We start from the raw sequence: 25,420 nt of genomic DNA, 5'->3' as shown, positions 1-25,420 counted from the left end.
CAACGTTGTTGTGACATCAAGATATGAGAATGGGTTGGAATTTTCCATCCCAAACCTGTTCAATACGACACTTGTGAGGGAAATTTGCTAATGTCATTTAAGATCACATAAGAACAGTATGATTTAGTACATTAGCAGAAAAATGGAATAAGGTTGATCAGTGATCTGGTTCAGTGATTCATTTGTAATCATGTCCTTGTTTGTGTGTAACCGGCGTCATGAGAATGTGTAGAGACAGAAAGTACTGTGTTATGTTTGTCATCCCTCTGTTGACCATCAGCTCTTTCTGTGTTCTGCTAAAACAGGAAAGGTCCATATTAGGAGGAATACACATGTGAGACGAAAGCCGTCTACTGTGCATTCTCCCCCCTCAGGTTCTCAGTGTGCCCAAATGTACTATAAACATGTGATAACAAAGGAATAAAGGAGATTGGACTGCCCTCTCTCCTCAGAGTTCTTATTCTAGATGAGACTCTCATGCTTTTTTATTTTTGTAATAAAACTCTCTTTTAACCATGTCTGAGTCCTCATCTATTTTCAGGAAATTTCCACGACACACTACAGAGAACAGGATGTCTGGTAATAGCAAATCCACTGGACATTTGATTTGCACCAAATTAAAAAAATATGTAAAACATAGACTTAGAAGATGCATGTCCAGTTTGGTTTGAAATAGCCATGGAATTGTGGTAACAATGTGCTTAATTGTGTGTTAATTTGGTATATAAATCCTTTGGAGAAAACCACAATATATTTACTACACTTGTCCACCACACTATGTTAAAGCACTCTGTAAACTGATGGATAATCATAACTAAGGATTTGTGAAGTTGTGATTGGACACTAATGTTTGCTGCAGTTAGCTGTATTAGTCCTTTCTTTTACAATAATTCCATTATGTTTATGAAAGAGGCAATTTATTAATTGTTAGGGGGGTATTGAGTCTCTGCATTAAAATTATCTATGGAAGAGACAATACACACATATAGGAGGTCAAGAGTTAAAAAAATATAAGATGAAATAAATCTTTATCAATGTCTATGATACAGTAAATGAAAAGGCCGAACTTAACAGGAAAGACTATGGAATCTGGAAGATTAAGAGAATGTGTTACGATGTCACACACAGCAAGCAAGTGACTAGTGTTTTAAGGAGTGTGACATATGTAATTATTCTATTTGTTACAAATGCATATCTACAAATAAAAAGTAGGACAAAGTGGATAAAGCCACTGAAAATGTGACTAAGAAAAAAGAACAAAAATGGAAATCTCAAATTTCCAAGTAGAGGTAGCAAACCTAGGAGAAGAGGTTACATTGCTGGTGTATGTCCCTGGGAAAGAGTCCGTTTACCTGTGTGTGTCCCTTAAGGTAGACTGTGTTAAACTGTTACTGTGTTCTCTTGGGCACAGAGTGTGTTCACCTCCTTGTGTATGTGTCCCTGGGGAGAGAACACGCCCTCCTGCATGAGTGTGTGTGTGTGTGTGTGTGTGTGTCCCTGAGGGGGGAGGGGAGTGTATATATGTGTCCCTAGGGAAAGGCACACATCCTCAGACTACGGGATGTATCCCAACCATAGCACTGCTGCCATGACAACAGCATTCATCAAGACATCATCACCTCTGCATGACTCATACTGTGCAGGTTTGTGCAAAAATATGCTATGCTCTGGTTAGGGGTGTATGTATGTGTGTGTGTGTGTGTGTGTGTGTCTGTCTGTCTGTCTGTCTGTCTCTGAGAAAGAGAGAGAGACAGAGAGAGAGAGAGAGAGAGAGAGTCATCTATAATGGACAGATATATCAGATTTAGCTGTTGCTGTGTCATTGATAGCTATCATCATACATTTGGCTGAACAGTTTGGCTGAAAAAAGATTGCACTGTCTCAGAAACTCAGTAGACATCCACAAGTTTAATTTCTACGTACCAAAAATAACACATCTTTGTTCAGAGAGCTTCACGATTACAATATTGAAAAAAATGTGACATAAAACAAGAAACCAAACATACAGAACATATAGCAAATGAACAAATTATTAAAAATGTATTGCACAACCGGTCACAATTATTCCCTTTTAAGGTTTGAATCCATGGGATATACATTATATAGCAGGATTTCCTAAGCAATGATTTAATGCAATGATCATGAAACTCAGATTCTGAAATTGTAATGTATAACTTGTATTTATATATATATCAGAATACCATTTTCATTATCATACATTTGACCAAAGTATTATTTTTACAAAACCAACTGGGAATTATAATGTCTTAATATTTCTGCTGAAATGTAGGAAATAAAATGGCATTTCTCCCATATTTTAAGGTGCCAAAAATAGGCTGTATCACGTCATTTGAATGGACATTTATGGCATCCCTCAGTCTCCTTGGTCCCCACTCCAGGTGGGGCCCCTTTCCCATCAGGCCCCTTGCACATGGCTGCTGTCCTCCATACACGCTGCTCTTTGCACATCAAGTCTCCAAACAGAATTATCTGGCGCCCAAGCATCCATTCCTGGGTGCCAGCAGGCAGGACGCCATTACCTACATTCACAAACAGGCACGGCACTCGTCATTACGTGGCAACCTCAGGCAAGAGTAGTCGCACACTGCACGGTGACACTCGTAGAGTGTGTGGGTAGGTTTTCAATGTGCGCTGCTTGCTGTGATAATTTTAGCAGCATTATTTTGGCATTAGCATTTGAATTTACGTATTGAATGAGGGAATTACAGACTTGAGGTTATTCAGGAAATTTGGAAAATTGAAAACTGCACACTGAAACCAGGCTGAGGTCAACAGAGCTGTTAAACAGCGCTAAAGCGACAATGTTGCAAAAATGTGATTCTAAGACTCAGGATGTCTTAGCCATGTGAGGGAAGACACAAGGCTATGAGCTCCACAGAGAAACCACATACTACTGCAGCTGAAACATCCTGTGATGTGTTGTGACATCTACAAACATGGCATTGGTGATCCTTAAGAATTGTAACCATCTACTAAAACTAGGCCACTCTTCAAAAAGCAGTGCTCTATGTAGCATGTCTTCAGAAAGGTGAATCAGACAAGTGAATCCCCCCCACCCAAAAAAAAGACTAAAAATCCTCACAGACACGGTCATTTCCACACAACACTTGGTCTAAACCGTGTCCAGGAAAATTCCCCAGACGTTTATGGAACTCAAAAGAAATATTCAACATATTCGCATTTGTCGGTTGTACGAGACATTATGAAGTGCAGAACTGAAGTCAGTTTTGACTTGTATATCATTCTTATACATCATGGTTGCCAGTAAGTGGCGAGGACAATCTTTTTCTGTTAGCATACTGGACCTCATCCTCTTCATTGTAGGCTTGGTCTAGAATAGCTGGCCTGCTGAGATTTCCACTGGGTGGCAGTATGAAACCAGATGTACTTGCCCCTACCTAGTGCAATAATGTTGTCATAAGTACTGCGGCATGAATATTGCGGCAAAAAATAAGACTCCACTTATATGACTTACATCTTCGTTTACATTCACTACACCAGAGAGAAAAGCAGGACACTCTGACAATATATTAATACAATTAATCTCATATGATACCTGCACCGCTTGTACACTGAGGCAGAGAAATATGATGTGATTAGGAATGCAGAGAATTGTGGCTCTTGTCAGAGGACAAGTGAGAAATGTGAAGGCTACATCAGCTAAACAGCACTTTAATACTCCCAGTGACGCTGTAGACAGCTTCCACAACAAAGAGAATAACGTGAAACTGAGGATGTTTGTTTTCCCACACACACATTCATACACATACACACTTGTGCTTGCACATGCAAACACAACACACAAATGCAAGCATGTGCACACACACACACACACACACACACAGACAAACAAAAAAAATTAGCATTTATACACACATTTTTGCACATGCAAAAACTTCCCATACACAGTATATAGTTTTTTCTTCAATCTATACTCTTTCAAACTTGCAGATATAGACCAATATTATATATACAGTGTGTATATATATATATATATATATATATATATATATATATATATATATATATATATATATATATATATATATAGTGTAGTTTTGTGTTTAAACACAAATGTGACTTTGCTGTAATATGAAAGCAGTGCTAGAGAAACATTAACATTTACATAGTATATGGATGTGTATACGTTTGTATACTTAAGAATATCTTCATGTACATATATAATTAATTATTAGTGTTCAGTCTAGCAAAAACAGCTGATTGCTGTACCGCTATCCTCATTTCTATGTGAGAGTGACTTGAAACAAGTGTCAGGCAATTCTGCTTTTTTATAACCATTAAGTTCTGTTTTCTGTTTTCTCAGACCAGCTGATGAAGGCCATGATTTGTGATAGCATCAGTCTTAAACATCGAATATTTGGTTATTGCAGCATGGCTAAAACCCACCCATCCAACAACACTGACCTGACTGTACCTATGGAGTTTACCACTAGGTAAACAGAAATGATAGTTATGTCAGTGAAAGGACACGTATGCATTTCTGTTCAGTGATTAATTTTTTTTGTCTAGAAAGCATATTGCCTGTTTGCGACTCAGACACACGGAACAATGAGGAAACCTTGAGAATTCTTTCGTTTTGCAGAAATGTATCGGCATGTTTTCACAGATTTAGTGTTTTCTATAAAAGTGTCCCGTGTGAAACTGCACTTTCTAATTAGCTCTGACTGTCTGACCCACAGCACAGTTCACCAACTAACCAAAAACTGGGGGCAGAAAGACTCTCATCACTCTGGTGGGTTGACTCACTCTCCCCTTCTTCTTATTCCAACCTATGTCTGTTGCCATGTATCCTTGATAATCTCAGAACATTTTTAACTCTCACATTTTACTTCATATACATCCCGTTATATGCCAGATTCTGCTAACCTACTTGTCTCTAAAAGTCACTATGAGTTGTTTTGACCCCACCCCTCCCTCTCTACCCTGCAGACCCCTCCCCCTGTCACTCACCCCTCTCCTCTCTTACTTCTGCATGTCACACTGCAATAGGAGAACGATCGAAGGGTCGCTCTTTGCCGCTTCTTTGAACTCCTCCAGCGTGATCTCATCATTGTGGTCTTTGTCCATCTTGCTGAAAATCTTGTCCACACGCTGTTGGGGCGTCAAGCCGTCCTCGTTCATACGCATCATGATCACCGTTCCAACCATTTTATAGATTGCCTGTGAGCCACGGCAGAAGGAGATGAAGAGATGGGGGGAAAAACAGGATGAAAGCAGAAAGACTGATACAAAAATGCATCTAGCACAGCTAGAACATCTAGCAGCTCTCCTGATCATATCAGTGTAACAAAGGTCTCACCTCTATAATCTCAAGCATCTCCATGCGTGTAATCTTGCCATCTCCATCCAGGTCATACATATTGAAGGCCCAATTGAGTTTCTGCTCAAAACTCCCTCTGGAGGTGATTGACAGGGCACAGATAAACTCCCTGAAGTCAATTGTGCCGTCACCGTTCTTGTCAAAGGTGCGGAAGGCATGCTGAGCAAATTTGGAGGCATCGCCATAGGGGAAAAACTGTAACAGCCAACACAGTTGCCAGTCAACTTCCTTTAAATTGCCATCAGACTCAGCCGGTGTAATGTGAAGTAGAATTGTCTTACTAGAATCACTTAAGATTCAAGTGGGCTCAAAAAGTGCCCTTTACACGGCGCCGATAAACAATTTTAGTGATGAACTATAAAACACTGCTGTGTATCTGGCATCCATCTAGACGCTCTTACCTTGACGTAGAGCTGCTGGAACTCCTCCAGGTTGAGGATGCCAGTAGGACAGTCCTTCAGGAAGCCCTTATACCACTGCTTCAGCTCCGCCTCGTTAAACTCTGTGTTCTTGGTCAGGTCATCCAGAACTTCTGGAGCAAGCTTGCTGTTATGCTTTCCCATGTTTAGTGACCTCCCTATATACGAAAACAAACAGCCAGACACTACAGTAAAAAGGTTTTATGGCTTGAGGAAGGACAAAGTTCTATTACAGTTATTTTGCAATGTACAGCTGATGTGGAACATAATACTACTTTTAAAATGAAAAATACAGTAATTTCATTCAGTTTTCAGCCTGATGTTAATTCCTTTGAATACTAAATGCCTCATTATCTATTGGGATACAGATGTACATATATATATATATATATATATATATATATATATATATATATATATATATATATATATATATATATATATATATATATATAAATATACTGTATACACACATTTTGGACTTCAAGTCTTACAATCATGATGATGTAATCATCTTAATGTCATTTCATTGCATAAGTATATAAATGGAATTAGAACACCATTGCATTATTTGGCTTTGTGACTCTGATCAATCCTGTGAAAGAATACAGAAAACAAACATTTCTGAGTCAAGTGAGAGTATATATAGTATAAACATATAGTATAAAATAGTAAGGCAAGCTGGGTGAGCTACCAAAGCAAAAACAATCCCAGACCTAACCAGAACCTAGCACTAGCTGGACCTGGGTAACACCTCCACAAAGAAAACCCAAAGACCAAGGCAAGGTTAGAAGCGCTGTTCTCATGGCTACCAAACCAGTGCGTTATCAGCACACCAGAGTGGCAATCCAAGAAGCCGAACATGATGAAGTGAGGCTGTCAGGAGAAAGGAGGCTGAAATGCTCTAGATGGTGGAGCAAAAAGAAAACTCAAACTGACCAAAGATTTGTTTGCCCTAATACAAGGGAAGGCAGACTAAGGAAAGAAAATGAGAAGAAAAGAAAGTCAGAGTAATTCCCCCCGTCTGGCAGACTTAAGTGTGGGCTTGAGGGAACTTGAGAGGAGACCTGAGGCACAAATTGAGGCTTGGAGGGAAAAGTGAGAGAAAAAGACCCAAAATGAAGCTCTTGAGGTGTCTACCCAAAAACACTACCCATGTCCTTTTCTAGCAGACTTAACAAAGACTGAGAACAGAAGAGCTTCTGAACTGCCCTTCAGTAGCTAGGAGAACAGGAGTCATTTCCTCAATTACACTGGATTACCCTCTAATGGCCAAAGGCCGCCTAGCAGATTACCCAGTCCTGGGCTGAGCCATTGTAATATGTCTCTGCATTTCTGCTCTCTTTGATATTTTGTGGTGTAATCTTTTCTAACACAGCCATCAACAGCCTCCATGCATTCAACATCCAAAATTGCATTTTAATTTGTTCATTTATTTCTAAGGAAAAATTATGTTGTTTCATTTCCAAGTGTCAAATATTGTTTACGTTTTTGAGTGTAACAACACACCCATACAATGTTTTGTAAAAGAATTGAAAATTTCATCAAATTGTGATACTGCTTTGAATCAAAGTCCTACTTTAGAAACCACATTAGAAACGTGTATAAAAGTCTTTCCAGTGACCTCATACTTTCTAACATGGCATATAACATGGCTGCTCTAATAAGAGCAAGAGATATATTTGGCAACCTCAAATTACTCTGAGCTTTAAAAATGGTTATTTTGCTGCGTTTGAAAAATGAGGTGCTGTTCTAATTAATCATTACCTGGACTCTCAGCTTATTAAAGTTTATTAAATATTTAACAGGTCTAAATACTTGACGAGAAGCTCTAATGGGAGAACGCACTAATGGTTATGCAGCCAAGTTCATCAGAGGCTTTGCTCTGGAAAGCAGCTACCCACAGCGTCTTTCACTCCTACTGACAGGAGGCCATTTAGGTGTGATCACAGTGACTAATCAGAGTTGACCATTTGTCTTCCACCTCCTCGTCTCACTCTATTCCACTCTTTCTCCCTTTGACCTTTTTTGGAACTCTCTGAGGTCTGTCACTTCCTGCTTCTCCACGTGTCGTTCTGATTGGTTTATTGCAGACAAGGGGTTGTAATTGAACGTCTAAGAATCTAATGAAATTTGAGCTTCGTGATATTTGTTATGAATCTGTTTAACTTTCAGTAAATTTGAACCAAAGAGCTCTTGCCCCTGCTCTCGGGTGCTAGTTAATTAAATGGTCAAAGCCCAGCATAATGGCTGAATGCTCTCACCATCAGAACAGCATGGGTTAGTCCATCTTCACTTACCTCCATATACTCAAATTATCAGCAGGCAAAGGGATGAACACTCATATATTGCACTGTCGTGTATGTAATTTATTTGCCCCTGATTTTCTATATTCTTTCATATTTCATATTCACACACTGAATGCAGTGCTTTGTTTAAATGTTCCTTGAATATAATTTCAATGCAAACAAGCCTGATTTTATTTATTCACTAAAAATGTTGCTGTATAATAACAGGTTGGGCCACACTTCATGAGCACACGCCATATTCAGATGACATGCCCGTCCAGTACAGTGTTGAGGAGGGTGCAGGTTTCACTGGTCGGCGACTCCTTAAACAGGTATTGTGCTCCTTGCATATTTGATATCAGTGCACATCTGACAAGCACATAAACTTTAACTCACAAGCAAAATGTATTGTATTGCTCTACTAACCAATCAATAAACAGCAATCTTCCTCAGCCATACTCCACCCACGGTATGATGTTTCAGACACTGAGTGTAATATTTGGTTTTCAGCAAGCATAATGATGTCTTGTAAAATCCTGATTTGACTCATTATCTCTGAGGCATCCAGCACCACACTCTGGCCCTGCTGGACTGTTGTTTTGTTTTGTTATGTTTTGTTTTGGGTTGCTTACTGGTCACCTCCACTGCCTCTTTGGAGGATGATTAAGACTTTATTAGTATTAATTTATTCAAAAATTAGATCCCTTAAAGAACGATCACATTAACACAAATAACAGAAAATGCAACAAGAATAAGAACACTGGAGAAAAGAGAAAAACAAAAGGGTAAAACCAAAAGTGACAGAAATGTGCAGGTATCTACAACACCGAAAACTGAACAGGAATCAGACCCTGTGACCCTTTTGTAGCTGTATTATTACTCTGTAGATAAGAGGCAAAAATTTAATAGAAACAGAATGTATGCCTGGATGTTTTGTGTGTGTGTGTGTGTGTGTGTGTGTGTGTGTGTGTGTGTGTGTGTGTGTGTGTGTGTGTGTGTGTGTGTGTGTGTGTGTGTGTGTGTGTTAACATTAATACTATTCTATGTACATAAAGAAGAATAGAGTTCAAAATGAGTCCTCAAGAGTAATAGTGCCAGAATTATAAGGAGGAGGAACCAGGTTATAAATTAAAATGAAGATGTTGAAAACATAACATGGTCTTCTAAAGTTTGAATTTCCTAATTTCATTGCTTACATAGCAATAACTGGCAATGCAAACAGATATGTAATTAATGCAATATCTATTAGTATTAAAATGCATTTTCAATGGAAATGACAAATCCTTAATTCTGATGGTCCAACGGTGTTTAACAAATCAATCAGCATGGCTTCTCTTGGTTTTTCCAAAATAAACGTTACTGTCTGAATTGTAATTTATATTGCATGTCTCTGACATTTTGTCTCATCTCACCAAATTGGATTAATATAGATATTTGTAAATCTGAGATTAATGAATTACTTTAGAGAAAGTTACTATATCAGAGTTGTGAAGAAAACTATGAATGTTCTCTTTTAGATTGATTATATAACCAACATTATATACTGTCATTATATACAATCATACATTATATACAGTTGTAATGATTCTGGAATTTTTCACAGCTACGTCTAATTTTACATTGTTCATGTTCAATAAGTTTATGGCATGATTACCTCATACAAATCGGCTGAAGCATACAACTCAGAACACATTTTCTTGGTATTTTCAAAGATTATTGTTATATTTCACAACTAATTTTATTATCAGATACCTGTCAATTGATGCTTTTACAGATTTGTTTTGTGTGGCATTATTGAAAATATAATAAATTCTCAAGAGCATACAAAATCTAAGTTTATTGCAACATAGCAGAGTGACTATTACTTTCACTGTCTCTTTTTATGATACATGTGGTTTGTCACGTTGAGGACCCCGGCCCCTCCCTTTTGGGCGTGTGTTTACGTAGTCTACGTGCATCGTCTGCGTCTGTGGATATTTCGTGGTGATGGCTATGTCATGTGATAATCCGTCTCACCTGTGAATCGTCTCGTAATCACCTGGGGTTAATGTGGTTTGTCTATTTAATGTGCGCTCGCGCAGTGTCCTGTGCTCGTCGTTGTCTACAGTCTACACGTTGTGTGTGTATCTCTGTTCTCCGTGCGCTATTGCGCAATATTATATGTTGATTAAAGTGACGTTTGCCACTAAAGTACGGATTCTGTGTCTCGTCCGTCTACCGCCGCCCAGCGTCACAGAACGACGAGCCGTCTGAGACACCAAGTGAAAGATGCCGGGCTATAAATCAAAGCCAAAAAAGGGAAAGAAACCCAGCAAGCGGCATCACCGCTCTTCTCCCTCTCCATCTCGGGAGCGGTCGCCCCTGCGGGTGGGCGTGCTCGAGCTGGAGGAGGACACCCCCGGTCAGGAGGAAGGCTCCTCTCCGCGCCAGGAGGCTGTGCCTACGCAGGAGCAGCTGGAGCAGGATCCTGTCTGCGCTTTCCAGCTGGCCGCGGCACGGGGGACGCAGTACCCCGAGTTGGCGAAGGAGCTCCGCGAGGGGGCGGTGCGGATTTGGCGTGAGCGCCAACGACGCCTTTCTCCAGCACGCGCCCTCTCGCCCCTGAGGGTGGACTCCTGCGTCTACGGGGCGGTCGAGTCCACCCCGGAGAGCGAGTTCGGGGAGGAGGACTCCGAGGAGGAGCAGGAAGGAGAGGACTACCCCCCTTCTATATGCGACGCCTCCACCGTGGACTACGGTGGAGAGGAGGAGGAAGAGGAATACCCTCCGTCAGAGGACTCCGCCTCCACCGTGGACTACGGTGGAGGGGACGGAGAGGAATACCCTCCGTCGGAGGACTCCGCCTCCACCGTGGACTACGGTAGGGAGGAGGCGGAGTCGGAGGAAGAATCGGAGGACGAGGATTACCTCCCTCCGCCCGTGTGCCCCTCTCGCACCGCAGAGAAGGGTGAGGAGGAGGAGGGCTCCTACACTACGGAGGAAGAAGAGAGCCCTCCCCCCTCAGAGAGGTCTGCGGAGACCGTAAGAGGGAAGCGGACGCCCTCTTCCGCTCGCTCCAGAGACAGTGATATGGACTGCTCCCGGGGTGGCAGCCCGGAGCAGCCCATGGAGTGGAGCCAGGGAGAGGAGGAAGAAATGGAGACCGAAGGGGACCACTCACACGGCCCGTTCGGTCAGTCCGTCCGCCGCGCTGCTCCTGGCACGTCAGCCCGCCGCGCTGCCCCTGGCACGTCAGCCCGCCGCGCTGCCCCTGGCACGTCAGCCCGCCGCGCTGCCCCTGGCACGTCAGCCCGCCGCGCTGCACCTGGCACGTCCGCCCGCCGCGCTGCACCTGGCGGAGAGTCCGCAGCAAAGGCAGGAGGAGCACCGCCTACCGCAGCGCCTGCAGCACCAGCAGCTCCGGACCTCTCTCCCCTGCTCGCTCTCCTCCTGGCGCGAGGCCTGGCGCCCATGTCGTGTGTGTGTGTTCCCGTGTTTGTCAGTCTTCCCCTTTGTGTACCAAACCCGTTTTTCCCTCTTGTGCCACTGTGTGTGAGCGTGCCTGTTTGTGTGTTTGTGAACGTTCCGTTTAATGTGTCTTCCGTCTTTTCCCCCGTCTTCCCAGGGAGGGTGTTCTAGGCGGTCCGTGGCGGACGCTTCACCAAGGGCAGTCACCTCCCAGACGCAGGACTGAGCGCGTCGGATCCGCCCATCGTCGTGGGTTCGGGGCACTCGGTCCTGTTGGCACCCCGGGACGGGTAGTGCCCTTGGAGGGGGCGTCTGTCACGTTGAGGACCCCGGCCCCTCCCTTTTGGGCGTGTGTTTACGTAGTCTACGTGCATCGTCTGCGTCTGTGGATATTTCGTGGTGATGGCTATGTCATGTGATAATCCGTCTCACCTGTGAATCGTCTCGTAATCACCTGGGGTTAATGTGGTTTGTCTATTTAATGTGCGCTCGCGCAGTGTCCTGTGCTCGTCGTTGTCTACAGTCTACACGTTGTGTGTGTATCTCTGTTCTCCGTGCGCTATTGCGCAATATTATATGTTGATTAAAGTGACGTTTGCCACTAAAGTACGGATTCTGTGTCTCGTCCGTCTACCGCCGCCCAGCGTCACATGGTTAAACACAAAATTATGGACTTTCAAATTAAGAGGTATGAACAACAGTAAATCAGTCCATGTGTTATCATCAACAGAACAGAATTAAATTAATCATGAAATGTATTGTAAACATATATTACTGTATAAACTTTAATGTAAATACAGCAAATGTGAACAATTATTAAAATGTGTCTTGGTAATTGGCAGATTCCTAAATAGAAGCTACAATGCACTTATGTGGTATGTGAGGAGAGGTAGATGTATGATAATCCCAGACTGTCTGAATGCTCTCAGCTACTACACACCTGTCACAATCAGCCCCTCCTTGGCGTTGCGGTTCCCACGGCAACGCCCCTCATGTCTTGTTTTCCTTTTCATTTCCGTGTTTGCGTTGTTCAGTTCACGCTCCTTGTTTCATTTTAATCTGCTGAATTAGGATGGAATTTCTATTTTGGTTCAAAAATGTTCAATGGAGATATTGCAATATTAAGAGCAGCAAAACTGCAATTGCTGTTTAATGAATACAGAATGTGGTTTAGGTTATGTACGTGAGTGTCTTCACTAACACAGGAAGAGGAAGTGTAATAGTGTAATATGGCATTGATTTGGCTCGCGTCTTCTTATTCAGTGACAGGATAATAGATTCAAGTTAGGGGCATGCAAAGACGCTTAAGAATCCTCATGTGGATCTCACACTTCACACTCTTAACTGCTCATACATTTTCCAAGCAATAGTGAAACTGCTGTGGAGTTGTTGGTTTTAAATGATCTTGCGAGGTCCCCATCCAATTTTATGGATAAATACTCGCATGAATCTGTAGCTTATTAGATCATGTTTATTCAGTACAGGGTAGAGAGTTCCAGCAAACTGACTGGCAGTAACACTGTAATACATGTGGCTCACATAGAAGCCAGTGTAGGAGTGACCAGTTAAGATGGAAGACATGGCCAGGGTTAGATTCAGTTTCAGAATTGACTACTGTCCTGTGGAGAGTCAACCTGCAGCCTCCCGCCACACTGCTGCGCTCTGGGAAGCAGGGCAAGAGGCCCATAAATGAACAGATAAGAAGCACAGTATGAAGGCACATAAATTATTAATTTCTGAATCTTATATGATTCGAACAAGGAATGTATGTATAATGTGTGTTGATGACCATGTTCTGTGTACTGTTTGCATTACAAGTTCTTTATTCAGCCACAGAGTCAGGTCCACATTATTTTTTTGCAAGAGATGCCAATGGCATTGACCAATAATTGCAAGCAATTTTCTTTGTCAGATTACTGCATACATGCAGGGATGTGACACCTGGGAGGGAAAACAATGCAAAGAAGAATGAAATGGTGCGTTCAGTTTGTAATTTCCAAAGGCCGGTACAGAAGTGATAATTATTGGGTAGTGAGCATGGATTATGGCTTCAGCTCAACTTGGCACAAATCCAAGACTACTGGTGGATTCTGGGAAACAAGTGAGTCAGTCAAGGTGAGACAACAGTGAAGACTCTTCAAGGTGATGCACCAGTGTGTTACAATAACATCATGTCACAGTATTTGTATGGAAGCCAATATGGAGATAAGGGGATAGTAACGCCAGGACTTATTATTCATCCTCGATTGCACCTAAAATACAACATACCTGATCCAGTTAATTAGGGATTTTAACACCCTCAGACTACCAGGAGCAGGGTATTAGACGCAGGAGGGTACATCTTCGGGAATAGGCAATCTTGAGGAGAACTCTATAGTATGACTTTGCATACTAATTCTAAATATTTCCAAAAAAATTTCAAATTATTCTTGAATGGTTATCTTTTGATAGAAACATAACTAGAGATGGACCTATTGTTTATCTGTTGTCAATTGTGGACTAATCCTTTTCTGCGGGATGCTGAGAACAAAAACTACTTCTAAATGCTGTCCTCACTAATGACAACGGGAGTGGACCTCATGGCTCTAGGACTGCTGTGTCCTTCCTCATTCTTCCTCATCATCTCACCCAGATGGATCCATAGATCATAGCTTTCCATGTGGTTGCCATGACGTCTTTGACATTCCAGCAATGTCAGTGGTGTGAGCGTTCGTTTTAAGAGCTGCCGAACGCCATGGGACGTGTGGACTCTGGCAAATTGATGTGAATTAATTCCACTACACAACACAACAGACAAAGAAAGAGAACAGGAAAGAGAAATTTTAAAATAGATTGAATTAAAGGGGCGGGGTACCTTTCGCCATTGTAGGTGACTAAAAAATAAAAGTCAGCATGACTCCGTTTGGGGTCCGTTATGAAGTTACCCCCTGTTGGCTCTGAAAACACCGTCTTGGTCTGTGCTTTTTGTGCCATTGTATTCATGTATGAGCTTAAAGGGAAGGCCAGCCGTGTTCCTTAGTCGTGACACAGTGCGTTAAGGGCCACAGTGTTTTAAGGAAGTCACGCTGTGCAGACCCTGAGAGGTGCAGATGACGTTCACATGCAGGAGCTGCTGGAATCGTGTTCACCAAAAACCTTTCAGGGGAAGCAAGACAACAGCAGGCATTCAGACCACACAACGCAAACCCAGACCCCACCTCCTGGGCACACTCCACAGAATAACACCCAAAGAGACAGGCAGGAAAGGAGGGGGGCACTAACGCTTCCATTGTGAAAGGGAGAAAATATGCTGTTTTATACATATTCACGGTTGTAAAAACTCCACGTTCTGATCAGCCAAACACTGTATGTCTGTTTAAAACACATAATCAATACATTTTAATAAAGCAGAGGTGTACCTCACATACACAGAAAAAATATATATTTCTCTCCTATAACAGGACTCAATAAACTCCATTCAGCACTGTCACCGAGACAAAAATAAACTAATTCATAATGAATGAGCCTTGGTTGGGGCCATCTCTGCATATCTGGACAGACTGCATCGCTGCACCTGACATGATGGACAAGCTTTGCAAGGACAGCGGCATTCACAAAACACCTTTACAGTTACAGAACCAAACTTCCAGCACGCATGCAGGTAGCCTTGTCGGACATGCACAAACTCTCTCGTATGTTCCAAGCGTGCAGCAGGAGGTGAAGCATCCGTGTCGGTAAACATCCTCCAACAACGTTCAGACAAACACCGAGGGCAGATGTTAAGTGGCATGGGTATGCATTAGAAATGCTAGCGAAGGTTTACTGAATAATAATTAGTTGTCTTGGCAACAGAACAAGTAGCTGTCAACGTGCTTGTGTCACAGTCTGTACACACGCGGTAAGACTGACTCCTTCATCTGTAATAAGGGTGTTTCGTATCATAATAAAGATTAAATGCTTTATGGTTTAGGAAATTCAAAACATAACCCCAACTGCATTGTTTCCATGCATGCAAATACTTTAAATAATGGAATATCGCACAATTCTGAGTAAGGTGATTATTAAAAAGGGCAGGAAACACTTTCCTAAGAAGCAGTCCGGCAACAGCACAGCTCTCCCAGTCGTCTCTGCTATAACCTAATAGACCTGTAATAGACGTTGTTGCTGGCTACTTCTTGAATAGTGTATTTTTTTCCTGAAAGTCCATATGTTCTCTTGTGGTTGATAAACACATACATAAAAACTGACACTCAAGCTCTTCCAACCATGCTAAGTTAAACTGTTTAACAAAGAGTTTGCCTGGTTCATGTCTGAAAGTAAACAATAATGACCCAGAGAAGAAAGCTAAGGCATGAACCACAGTTAAAAGCTAAGATAAAAGGATGTTTCTGTGAGAGCCCAACATCTTCTCTTGTTTTTGTAAATTTGCAGGGTCATCTACCATCGCTTTCCTCCACAGGACAGAAACATCTAAGAGACGATCATACAACAAGATAAAACATACTAAAATAATAGAATATGAAACTCTTGAATTGCAATTTTTTTTGTTTTTAGCATATTCAATTCTCACCCAAAATTTAGTGAAATTAACAGCAAATGGGAAGTCAGGCACAGAGACGTCCATGGAAACGTATTTATTTCATCTCATTACTCCTCCTGAATGGCCTGGGTGATCCTAAAATGAGAAGCTGGTCTCCTCAGGGTGTGACAAAGAGATGAGAGAGCACATTTCTTCACATTTCTTCTAATGGATCCTTCATATAAAACAACATAGGCCTTACAAAGTGGCAGAATACAAGGAAGAGCATAAGAGAGAATAATGGATGGGTGCAGAAGAAATGAAAAATACAGTCATTTTTCCTACCAGTAATTTAATATATTAATGAGAGTGTTAATTAAAAAATTGTGCCAGTTCTTCATCTTCTTCATCCCATGTTATCTACACATGTAAGCCAGCTAAATGCAAGGGAGTGAGATGAATATCTATTCAAGTTCACCCTCTCTTATCCTGAGTATTGGCAACACAGAAATGATGTGATGTGTAATTAAGTGTAATTTAATAAATTTAATTGGAAAATGGAAATGACTTGAATGTCCTGTTGACAACTTATTGACCGGACATTGTCCAGACACAGTTGTGATGAATAAACAGCAGAAGGGGGCTGTGGTGATAGATGAAGCAAACCCCAAGCAAGAGTAACATCAGGAACAAGGAGAGGGAACTACCAACGGCTGAAAGAAGAAAAGATGTTGATCTAGAAAAGATGTTGAAGATGAAGACAGCAGTGGTTCCCATGAGACCTGGAACACGATGTGATCCCCAAACTGGGACAAGGGCTCCAGCAGAACCCAATAACATACACCAAGAACACCCAAGTCTCGAGTCTGATGCAGGATGTACTAGGCAGGACCTACAAGCTCCCAGGTCTTTGGTAGAAGACCCAAGCTTGAATGAAAACGAAGCCTGAAGGAGGGACGATTACTCAAACTGCAATCGTGATCACAGTCTCTTTGGAGAAGAATGAGTTCCAGGTGATGGACCACTTCTGTCATTTCTGCCAAACTGGAAGAGTCTTAAACAATGAGATTGGCTCAGAGCTGAAATGATATCATTTTATCTATCAAAAAACATGGGGCTTTAAAAAACTGCTAATGCACTACACCAAGGGCAAAGATTCCCCAGCTCTGAGCAACTTTCTCGTGGATGTTAAATTACATGTGTGCTGTGAAATTCTCCACTGGTGCGTGAAGCGTAACACCCAATAGTGGACATAAATAATGCAGCTGTTTGGAGATATGTGAGATAAAGGTCAGTCGTGCTTATCTAGAGGCATAGGGGAAGATCCAGACCTATCAGACCTCCCCCTCCTCCAATCCAAACGCTTTTGTATACTGGGTGAGAAAGAACAGATACAAAACAGGTTTGTAAATAACAGAAGAAATGGCCTGATTAAAAGAACAGAGTTGCAATTATCTCAATAATGCAACCTTAATGTTCCCACCAGTATTTCTTCTGGAGCCAGACATCTGAGTGTGGGTATTCACTCTCGAGAAACCCTCAAACCAACACACATGTGCACACACGCATGCAGACACACACACACAAACACACACATACACACCACCTCGAAGGCAACAGCAAGTCAGTAACAGAAGTCAGAAAGCTGGTTGCTGTTTCTGGTTCCATATGAGGAGCGCGTCAAAAACAAACAAATGACTTCAGCGCGAGACTTTGAGTCGCATCCTTGTTGCAGCAAACACGCTTAGCCTCATGTCAGAAATGTGAAACTCTGCCTGAAATCAATGCACAACTGCACAAAGCTATTCTCGACCTTGGTGGATTTCCCCAGGCCTCGCGACAATATTTTCAATTACATCCTCTGAAACAAGTGCTGTTTCTATATGAATACAGGAAGGGTACACAGGAATTCCCTTTGTGGACAAGGTGTGTTTGGTCATCATGCACCACTTTATTGCTTCAAGGACAGTCTGCCATACATTCCGCGTATTGTAAGCCACAGCTGCTGCACCTCTATTCCCACTCTCTCAAAATTAAATCCCTTTTTTTGTCATTTAGAAACTGTACCATCTTATTTTGTCAGCATCTCAAAGGTACAGAAAAAAAAACAATATACACTACAGCTGCTCTTGAGGATATCCTGGCAAAATAAAGCTGGCATAAGGGAACTCCAAAACAGTCTAGTTGCCCCAAGGGTGACAACTAGCACTGAAGCATCATCTAAACCCCTGGGGCAGAGGGTAATGAGGAAAACTGGTTCTGGTACTGTACCGTCTCTCAGATTACTGCACATGGTGTACGACACCAAGACAAAAGCATCAAGGATTACAGGTAATGTCTGATAGCAGATGATCTAGCAAGATAGACAGCAAAGTGCGGCTACTTAAACGTGCCTTAGAGTTACACTACACCCCCTCCTCTAGAGTTTTCAGTAACAAAAAAATCAACACTGTTTGACACAGCAGTGATTTCATTGTATCCCAGTCAACAGCTGGCTTGCACCTGATGCCTAAGGAAAGTTCCAGAAGAAAGTTTAGACTCATGGGCTTTGGTAATGTAATTATGACTTACTCAAGAGTGCTATGGCAATTTCCACCTAAAAGGACAAGTAGGTTATTTGCATCAATGTAACCTCACAAAGACACTTGTGTAAATAGTAAAAGAATGTGTATCTAAAATCCGTTTCTGTTAATCAATATGTTATAGCTTAATGGAAGGCGACTTTGTGGAAATAACACCTTGTTCATTACTGAGACCCAATCAACACATTAGGTGGAAGTCATGCCAGCCAGCCATAGGCTGTCCTAGTCTGTGTTAGTCATGTCATCTTTTGTTTTTCTGAACTTGCCAGATCCTTGTGCCACAACACATTTGGTGATGGCACGGAATGATTTACATCCAATGTCCAAGCATGGCCTGGGCCAGCAGGCAATGACTCCAGCTGCTAAATGTATGTGACAGCATTATGACACTCCACTCACCACCCATTCACATTCAAAACAGGCGATGGAGCAAAGCAGTGGGGGTGGGCATTCTGGTTTCCATTAGACAAGAATAACAGAACAATACCAACAGGCTCCTATCAGAGGAAAGAAAAAACAGAACTGTCCCTCGTTCATTTTCCTATTCACACATGCCATCTTTTTTTTGTGTGTGTGTTTTTTTTCCCATCATACTCCAACGTCCCCCAAAGCCGTCTGATTAGTCCTGCTGAAGAGCCGATGACGGTCCGCACCTTTTTGAGCTCAGCCATTTTGAATGTGTCATCCATCTTCATGAAAAACGGCGCATGTGGATGATCAATCAGCTGGTTCAGAACACCTGCTTCTTTTGTCTGGGTTTGAGAGCTGGGGTGGGAAGGGGGGGGTGGTGGTTCTGTGTGTGGGTGAGATGTTCAGTGGAGACGGTGGAATATGTAGGGAGCTTGTACCCACCATCCATAACCTGCTTCCAGTCCACAGGAACAGCATGTAGCTCCAGGCCAGCAGCACTTCCGCAGGGCAGCCCACACAGCTGTGCTCACTCTGACTAATGGATATCCGGGAAGGACCGGTCGTTCGTACATATAAGATGCCGGCACAGTGACCGGTCCATCACGCTGGTGCTGAGATGTGACACAATGCGTGGAAATATGATGTATCCACATTCATGCTCCAAATCTGCCTTCTTCATCTTACAACAAGGAGGTTTTTCTTTCATTTGTTTCAGAGGTTGTAAAATGAAAAGGACACATCTGGAAGGAAGCCATCTCATTCTGGAAATTTTAATTTGAAAGTGAAACAGCGAGATACTATATTTAACACTGTGCAAAAATTAAGCTCGCTTAAGCTGCTGCTTTCCAGTGCTTCCTCTCTAAGGTGCTTCCAAAAGTCCAAGACAGTATAATGGTTTCTGGTCTCAGGGTGGGAAGAAGGCCTAAAGTTCTCTCCCTATAGATCATGGTCATATTAACCAAACATATCTGTCGGAATATAGGGTCAGACAAAATATAACATATACAGAATACAGGATCTATCCTGTTGGTCAGCATATGTGGCAGCTCAAAACAGACACAGTGGCTAGTTTCACATTATTGGAAGAAGCAGAAGAAGAAAAGTGCTTATTTTTTTTCTAAGAAGCACAGAAGAACAAAATGGTATTCGTCACTCTCCTGTGCTGGTAGCTGTTGTGAAATAGAGATGACACAGCTAGCAGTTGGGAATTGGCAACAACTAAACTAGAAGAATGTGAGATATTCACATACCCTGGTGACCTAATAAAGAATAACCAAACAGAGATATGTGTTCTTTTTTTGTTTTTCCATGTAGTGGGTTATGCTGCTGAAACACAAGGCCCCTTCTATTGAGATTATTTTCTTGAATTATCTTCTTCAATTAAAATAGCAAAAATCTGAGCTCAGCCTAATTGAGCCCCACCAATCGGAGCTCAGCCAACACTTTAACTGCCCTGTCACTTCTGTTTCCACTTAAGAATCTGTGTTCTGTATTCTGAAATAACTGTGGATTCTGTTCTACACGTCTAAAGAAACAAACACTTTTACATAACTTCGTCACACAGTTAATAGTGTTTTAATACACTTATGGGAGACCATTTACACATCAGCACCTTGAACCAAAACGATGTGAACTGCTGATTCAGTAAACACACTTTAGAGTCGGTCCATAAAAATTGCGGTAAACAAAGTTTCTAGGATTTTGTGTCTCAAATACACAAGTGTGTGTGTGTGTGTGTGTGTGTGTGTGTGTGTGTGTGTGTATGTGTGTGTGTGTGTGTGTGTGTGTGTGTGTGTGTGTGTGTGCGCGCATGTGAGTGAGTGAGTGATTGATTGATTGATTGATTGATTGATTCCCTGCCTTTGTACTTCAATAGCTTTTATTTTGATTGTTGTCAGAGAATGAACCAGGTTCTTGGTATTTATCACCAGTTTCAGATGTCAGAACTTCAGTGTAATAAACTGGATTGAATTGCTAGGGTGTACAGAGCTCCCACAGCTTTGCCTATAAAGAGCTCCCACAGCCATGCCTAGAGACCTCCCCAGGACATCACTGGCACGGATACAGCACACACCAGTGCGCCGCACTGCAAAGTGCTACAGACCCTTTTTCTGAATGTTTTCACTCAAACCAACATAAAGTGGTCAAAAGTCATCTTTGCCCTTTGGCGAGAAGAGCAGTCTCAGCATGCATACACGGGCAGCAGCCATGAAACACATGAACTCATATCCGCACACTATCTTCCAATCTAATGATCTGAAGACCGTAAACACTCATACTTGCGCGGAGAAGCGCAGACACAACATTGACGCACATTGACTTTCCAGTCAGTGAGCCACTATGCGCATTACACATTCATTTTTACACAACTTTATATATGTACCGTAAAGACATACGACAAACTACCAGCTGCTTCTGTTTTGTTGATATCTAGAGTTTGCAAACATCCCCGAACCCCAAAACGGCATAATGCAAATGCATTATTGCTTTATTGAATATTCAATCACAATATAAACTACACCAACTATTTTGCCGTGGTACTCTGTAAACATTTTATATAAAAAAGTTAAAGGAGAGTGTGATGTGCAGACTTCTATGTGTGCAGATGTAAGCAGACACATCACCTAACAAATGACATAACGGCACCTGCGACGTCACACGCGCTCTTTTTTGGAAAAAGTGACGGGAGACAAACCGAAGAAAATGGCACGACCGATTTTAGACGATAAAAATGACCCGTTATAAAATACACCAGTTTTTTGTTTACTTTGATGTTTTCATTACTGTTTACTAATCACAGCCTTTTATGAACCCAACAGAAGAAATACACACGTGAAAAGCTAGGACAGCTGCAAGCAGAGGTGTGGATGACTCACCCAAGTGTTTCTGGTGAGGTAAACGGTCTTTAGTGTATTTCACTTATCCGCTTAACGACTAAACGCGTGAACGGTACTTCACGGAGAATCACGGTCCACGGTTACAGACTTGCTTCCTCCCTTGGCCAGTGATAATGAATGGAGCGCTTGCGTCTCCCTTGCCACCACATTTGCGTAAGGACCGCCTCATCCGTGCTCGGATTGGATAAAATTCAGGGAGCCAGCGAACGTCTACATTGCCTTCGACGTCAATTGGTTGGTATGAACTGTCAGTCAAACGAGGCTCGGCGAAGTGAGCGGCTAACGGACCCGTCCCTTGTGCCCGGCTCGCAAAGACTGTTGCAGCCGTTTCCAGTTGTTTATGTACATAGGAACTTTACTGTTCAGAGTCGAAATTCAAACATCTACAATTTGTCAGCCATGAATTTGTTTGCATGATGCATGGAAATTGTGATTTACGTTTACCTCCGTTTACTGCATCAGATCCTTCAATGCCACTGTAAGGCAGTCCTTATAGCCTTTATGTCACAATTGCCCATTCATAATCCAGACAACTTCATGGTCCTTGGTTCAAATCTTTATAGACTCCACCATATAAAAGTAAGCATAATTTTTTTATCTGCATTACAAATTGCTCCTCAAAAACCAGGTGGATGGACAAGAAGAATCTTGTGCAGTTTAGACTCATAAACACATCATCAGTTAATGAGCTGTCAAGTCCCGCACCATGACAACCCTAATAACAGGGTGTCGGGAAAGATGCGTGCGTCCCCGCTCTACCGGCCCGAGGTTCGGCCACCCGGGTGCAGGCGGTTCCGTGAGTGGGGCACGGCCTCACCTTCAAGCCTGTTCACCGTGGCTCTGGCGGTGGAAGCTGGGTTGATGGGCACATCAGCACATGCGCCATGTCTCGTTGTTCCTGCATATGCTCTTGACCTCGGCACCCTCCTGTGATTATGAGACGGGAGCGAGACACATGGCACACATCCAGAAAGCAACACCTCCTGCACAGACAGCAGTGTACATCTCTGTGGTCTGTTGCACAAAAAAAATAAATAAATAAATAAAAAACCAGCTCACTTTCATTATGGCTGGCATTCTCCTGCTGGAATACATAACCAGACTCATGAGCCAAAGAAAGCCTATAACTACATTGTGAAAGAACATTTGATGAAATTAATGCATCTCAGCACTGAGGGAAGCTTCATCTGCAGAAGTGTCATTTATATAGCCTGCTAAAGGGCCTTCTAACTTCACCAAACACACTAAGCTTCGGAGCTTCAGATATATGGCTTCATCACACACAACCATGCACGTTCTCCACCAAACCCCTGCAATAAGAGTTACTGTTCTCCAGTTTAAACGACCTTTCCTCCCATCTGAAAGGGCAACACCCACACCCCCCCCCACCCCTGCAGTCACATGTCCAGTGTACCCCAGCCCTCCATTACAGAGAAAACATATTAATTAGCATCTAGAGGAGATTGTTCTGCCAGCTAATTATGAGTAGTAATAATGAAGTTAGCGGAGAGCGTGAGCACAGAACCGGCATCAGGACTGGGTCGATGGGAGATGTGTGATTGTGTGAGGTCTAGGAGGTGGTGCAAATCTGACCGTCCACACATAAAGACAGAAGGCACTGGCAACCCACCTTGGTTTTCCCAGCCCTTCACACACTGACCTTTAGACTTTTTTTTTTCCTTTTTACATCAGAGAATGTTTAATCAAATTATGACAAACGTCTGCATCTGACCCTCCTGCTGAGGTCAAGGTTTGCCATTTTGCTCACTGCATGATAAAAAAAACAGTTGGCTCAGAAACTGGGTTTGGTTAGAGGTTGTGAAGCAAGGTCACTGAAAATAGCAGAATGAATTTGGAGAAATATGAATGTATGCTTTAAGCAGTCTGTACAATACTGTATGAGACAATGTAAATGCAACCTGAAAATCATAACAGAAGTTTTGAACACTGAGCTGAATATGAGAGTTAAAAGAACAGAACATATGCTCGAAAAAAAAAGTTGCCAAACTTTCACTGTAGGCAGCCCTGACGTCTCTGTGGAGCAGAGTGGAGGAGAGGTGGAGACCACAGACTACGTGCTGGGGTCCACAGCTCTGCAAATGTGTGCTATGCACACCTGTGGTGTGGGTGGGTGTATCTCTCCTAACGTTCGGAGAGACAAAGACAGAGACGTCCAGGGACAGGTCTGGGAAATATCAGGGAGAAAGGGTAAGAAGTACCTTGATATTGCTTTCAGAAGCACAGCCAACAATATTAACTTGGATGTTGTAGAGCATAGTTCACTGTTGTGAATTATATCATAGGGTCGGTCGGTAGGATGGATGGATTGTACCATTACTGGACCCTTGGAATCAGTTTAGTAGATGTGCACCGCTAATGGAACTGAGACATTTTTTACCATGAAGAAAATGGGGCTTGTCAATTCTATACCATTTGTCATTCTGTAATCATCCCCGACACACACACACACACACACACACACACACACACACACCCACGCATGCAGATGTCTTAAAGACATGAAAGCAGTTAATCTCAGCTGCCAGGCAAGGACCTGCAGAGAGTGATGATGATGTCAAATTGTCTGGAGGGAGCGTGTCTCATGTGCCTGGCCCTGTCTGCTGTTGGCTTCTGCATCCTGGCAATACCATCACGTCCAGTCTCACACTTCCTGCTCTCATCATTAGCAGTGCCTAGTCAGTACATTACCAGAATGATTGAAGTTCACACAATTGCAGTGGACCCCTGATATTTCAGAGAGCTACCTCCTTATCACCTGGGGGTGGGGGATGTTTACAAAACCCTCACTGGAGTGAAAAGCAGAAAAAACTTATTGGACTAATGCATGGTAGAACATTCATATCCAGAAATGTACTCACAGGTACTCAAATTCAAGCTCTCTGTGCAAAGTAGCTATTGTAGTGGATGAAAGAAATACACAAGCCCACAAGGGCACTATATCAACAGGACCTGTTGCTGTGTTAAGGGCACTAAATCAATGGGACCTGTAGCTGTGTTAATGACACTAAATCAATGGGACCTGTAGCTGTGTTAAGGGCACTAGATCAATGGGATCTGTAGCTGTGTTAAGGGCACTAGATCAAAGGTAACTATATCCACAGGACCTGTAGCTGTGTTAAGGACTCTAGATGAATAGGCCCTGTAGCTGTGTTAAGGGCACTAGATGAACAAGCCCTGTATATATGTACAAGGGTACTAAATCATCAGGACCTGTAGCTGTGTTAAGGGCACTAGATGAACAAGCCCTGTATATATGTATATAAGGGTACTAAATCATCAGGACCTGTAGCCGTGTTAAGGGCACTAGATGAACAAGCCCTGTATATATGTATATAAGGGTACTAAATCATCAGGACCTGTAGCTGTGTTAAGGGCACTAGATGAACAAGCCCTGTATATATGTATATAAGGGTACTAAATCATCAGGACCTGTAGCCGTGTTAAGGGCACTAGATGAACAAGCCCTGTATATATGTATATAAGGGTACTAAATCA

The 25,420-nt window shown here is 42.4% G+C and overlaps 2 protein-coding genes across 2 annotated transcripts; one reads left to right on the top strand and one right to left on the bottom strand.

Moving 5' to 3' along the window:
- The first annotated feature begins 1,563 nt into the window (after positions 1-1,563).
- On the top strand, positions 1,564-15,969 carry LOC143516343 (uncharacterized). Its single transcript, XM_077007894.1, has 4 exons — positions 1,564-1,643; positions 4,722-4,774; positions 8,298-11,353; positions 15,927-15,969. The coding sequence occupies exons 3-4, from the start codon at positions 10,338-10,340 to the stop codon at positions 15,967-15,969; spliced, it is 1,059 nt and encodes a 352-aa protein (XP_076864009.1). The 5' UTR covers positions 1,564-1,643; positions 4,722-4,774; positions 8,298-10,337.
- hpcal4 (hippocalcin like 4) lies at positions 4,987-22,023 on the bottom strand. Its single transcript, XM_077008691.1, has 4 exons — positions 21,884-22,023; positions 5,764-5,939; positions 5,342-5,557; positions 4,987-5,202 (listed from the first exon to the last, which is right to left on the bottom strand). The coding sequence occupies exons 2-4, from the start codon at positions 5,923-5,925 to the stop codon at positions 5,005-5,007; spliced, it is 576 nt and encodes a 191-aa protein (XP_076864806.1). The 5' UTR covers positions 5,926-5,939; positions 21,884-22,023; the 3' UTR covers positions 4,987-5,004.
- Between the last annotated feature and the right edge of the window lie 3,397 nt (positions 22,024-25,420).

This window comes from Brachyhypopomus gauderio, chromosome 6 (genome assembly GCF_052324685.1).
Source record: "Brachyhypopomus gauderio isolate BG-103 chromosome 6, BGAUD_0.2, whole genome shotgun sequence".
Lineage (NCBI taxonomy): Eukaryota > Metazoa > Chordata > Actinopteri > Gymnotiformes > Hypopomidae > Brachyhypopomus > Brachyhypopomus gauderio.
This window is presented reverse-complemented; position numbering and strand designations above follow the sequence as displayed.

Excerpts from the sequence above, each read along its gene's own strand:
- hpcal4 (XM_077008691.1), bottom strand. The coding sequence starts at position 5,925 with ATGGGAAAGCATAACAGCAAGCTTGCTCCAGAAGTTCTGGATGACCTG. Across the intron at positions 5,558-5,763 it reads TCCAGCAGCTCTACGTCAAG|TTTTTCCCCTATGGCGATGC; the intron begins GTAAGAGCGTCT and ends TGGCTGTTACAG. Across the intron at positions 5,203-5,341 it reads AGATGCTTGAGATTATAGAG|GCAATCTATAAAATGGTTGG; the intron begins GTGAGACCTTTG and ends CGTGGCTCACAG.
- LOC143516343 (XM_077007894.1), top strand. The coding sequence starts at position 10,338 with ATGCCGGGCTATAAATCAAAGCCAAAAAAGGGAAAGAAACCCAGCAAG. Across the intron at positions 11,354-15,926 it reads CGCCGCGCTGCCCCTGGCAC|GGTCATCTACCATCGCTTTC; the intron begins GTCAGCCCGCCG and ends GTAAATTTGCAG.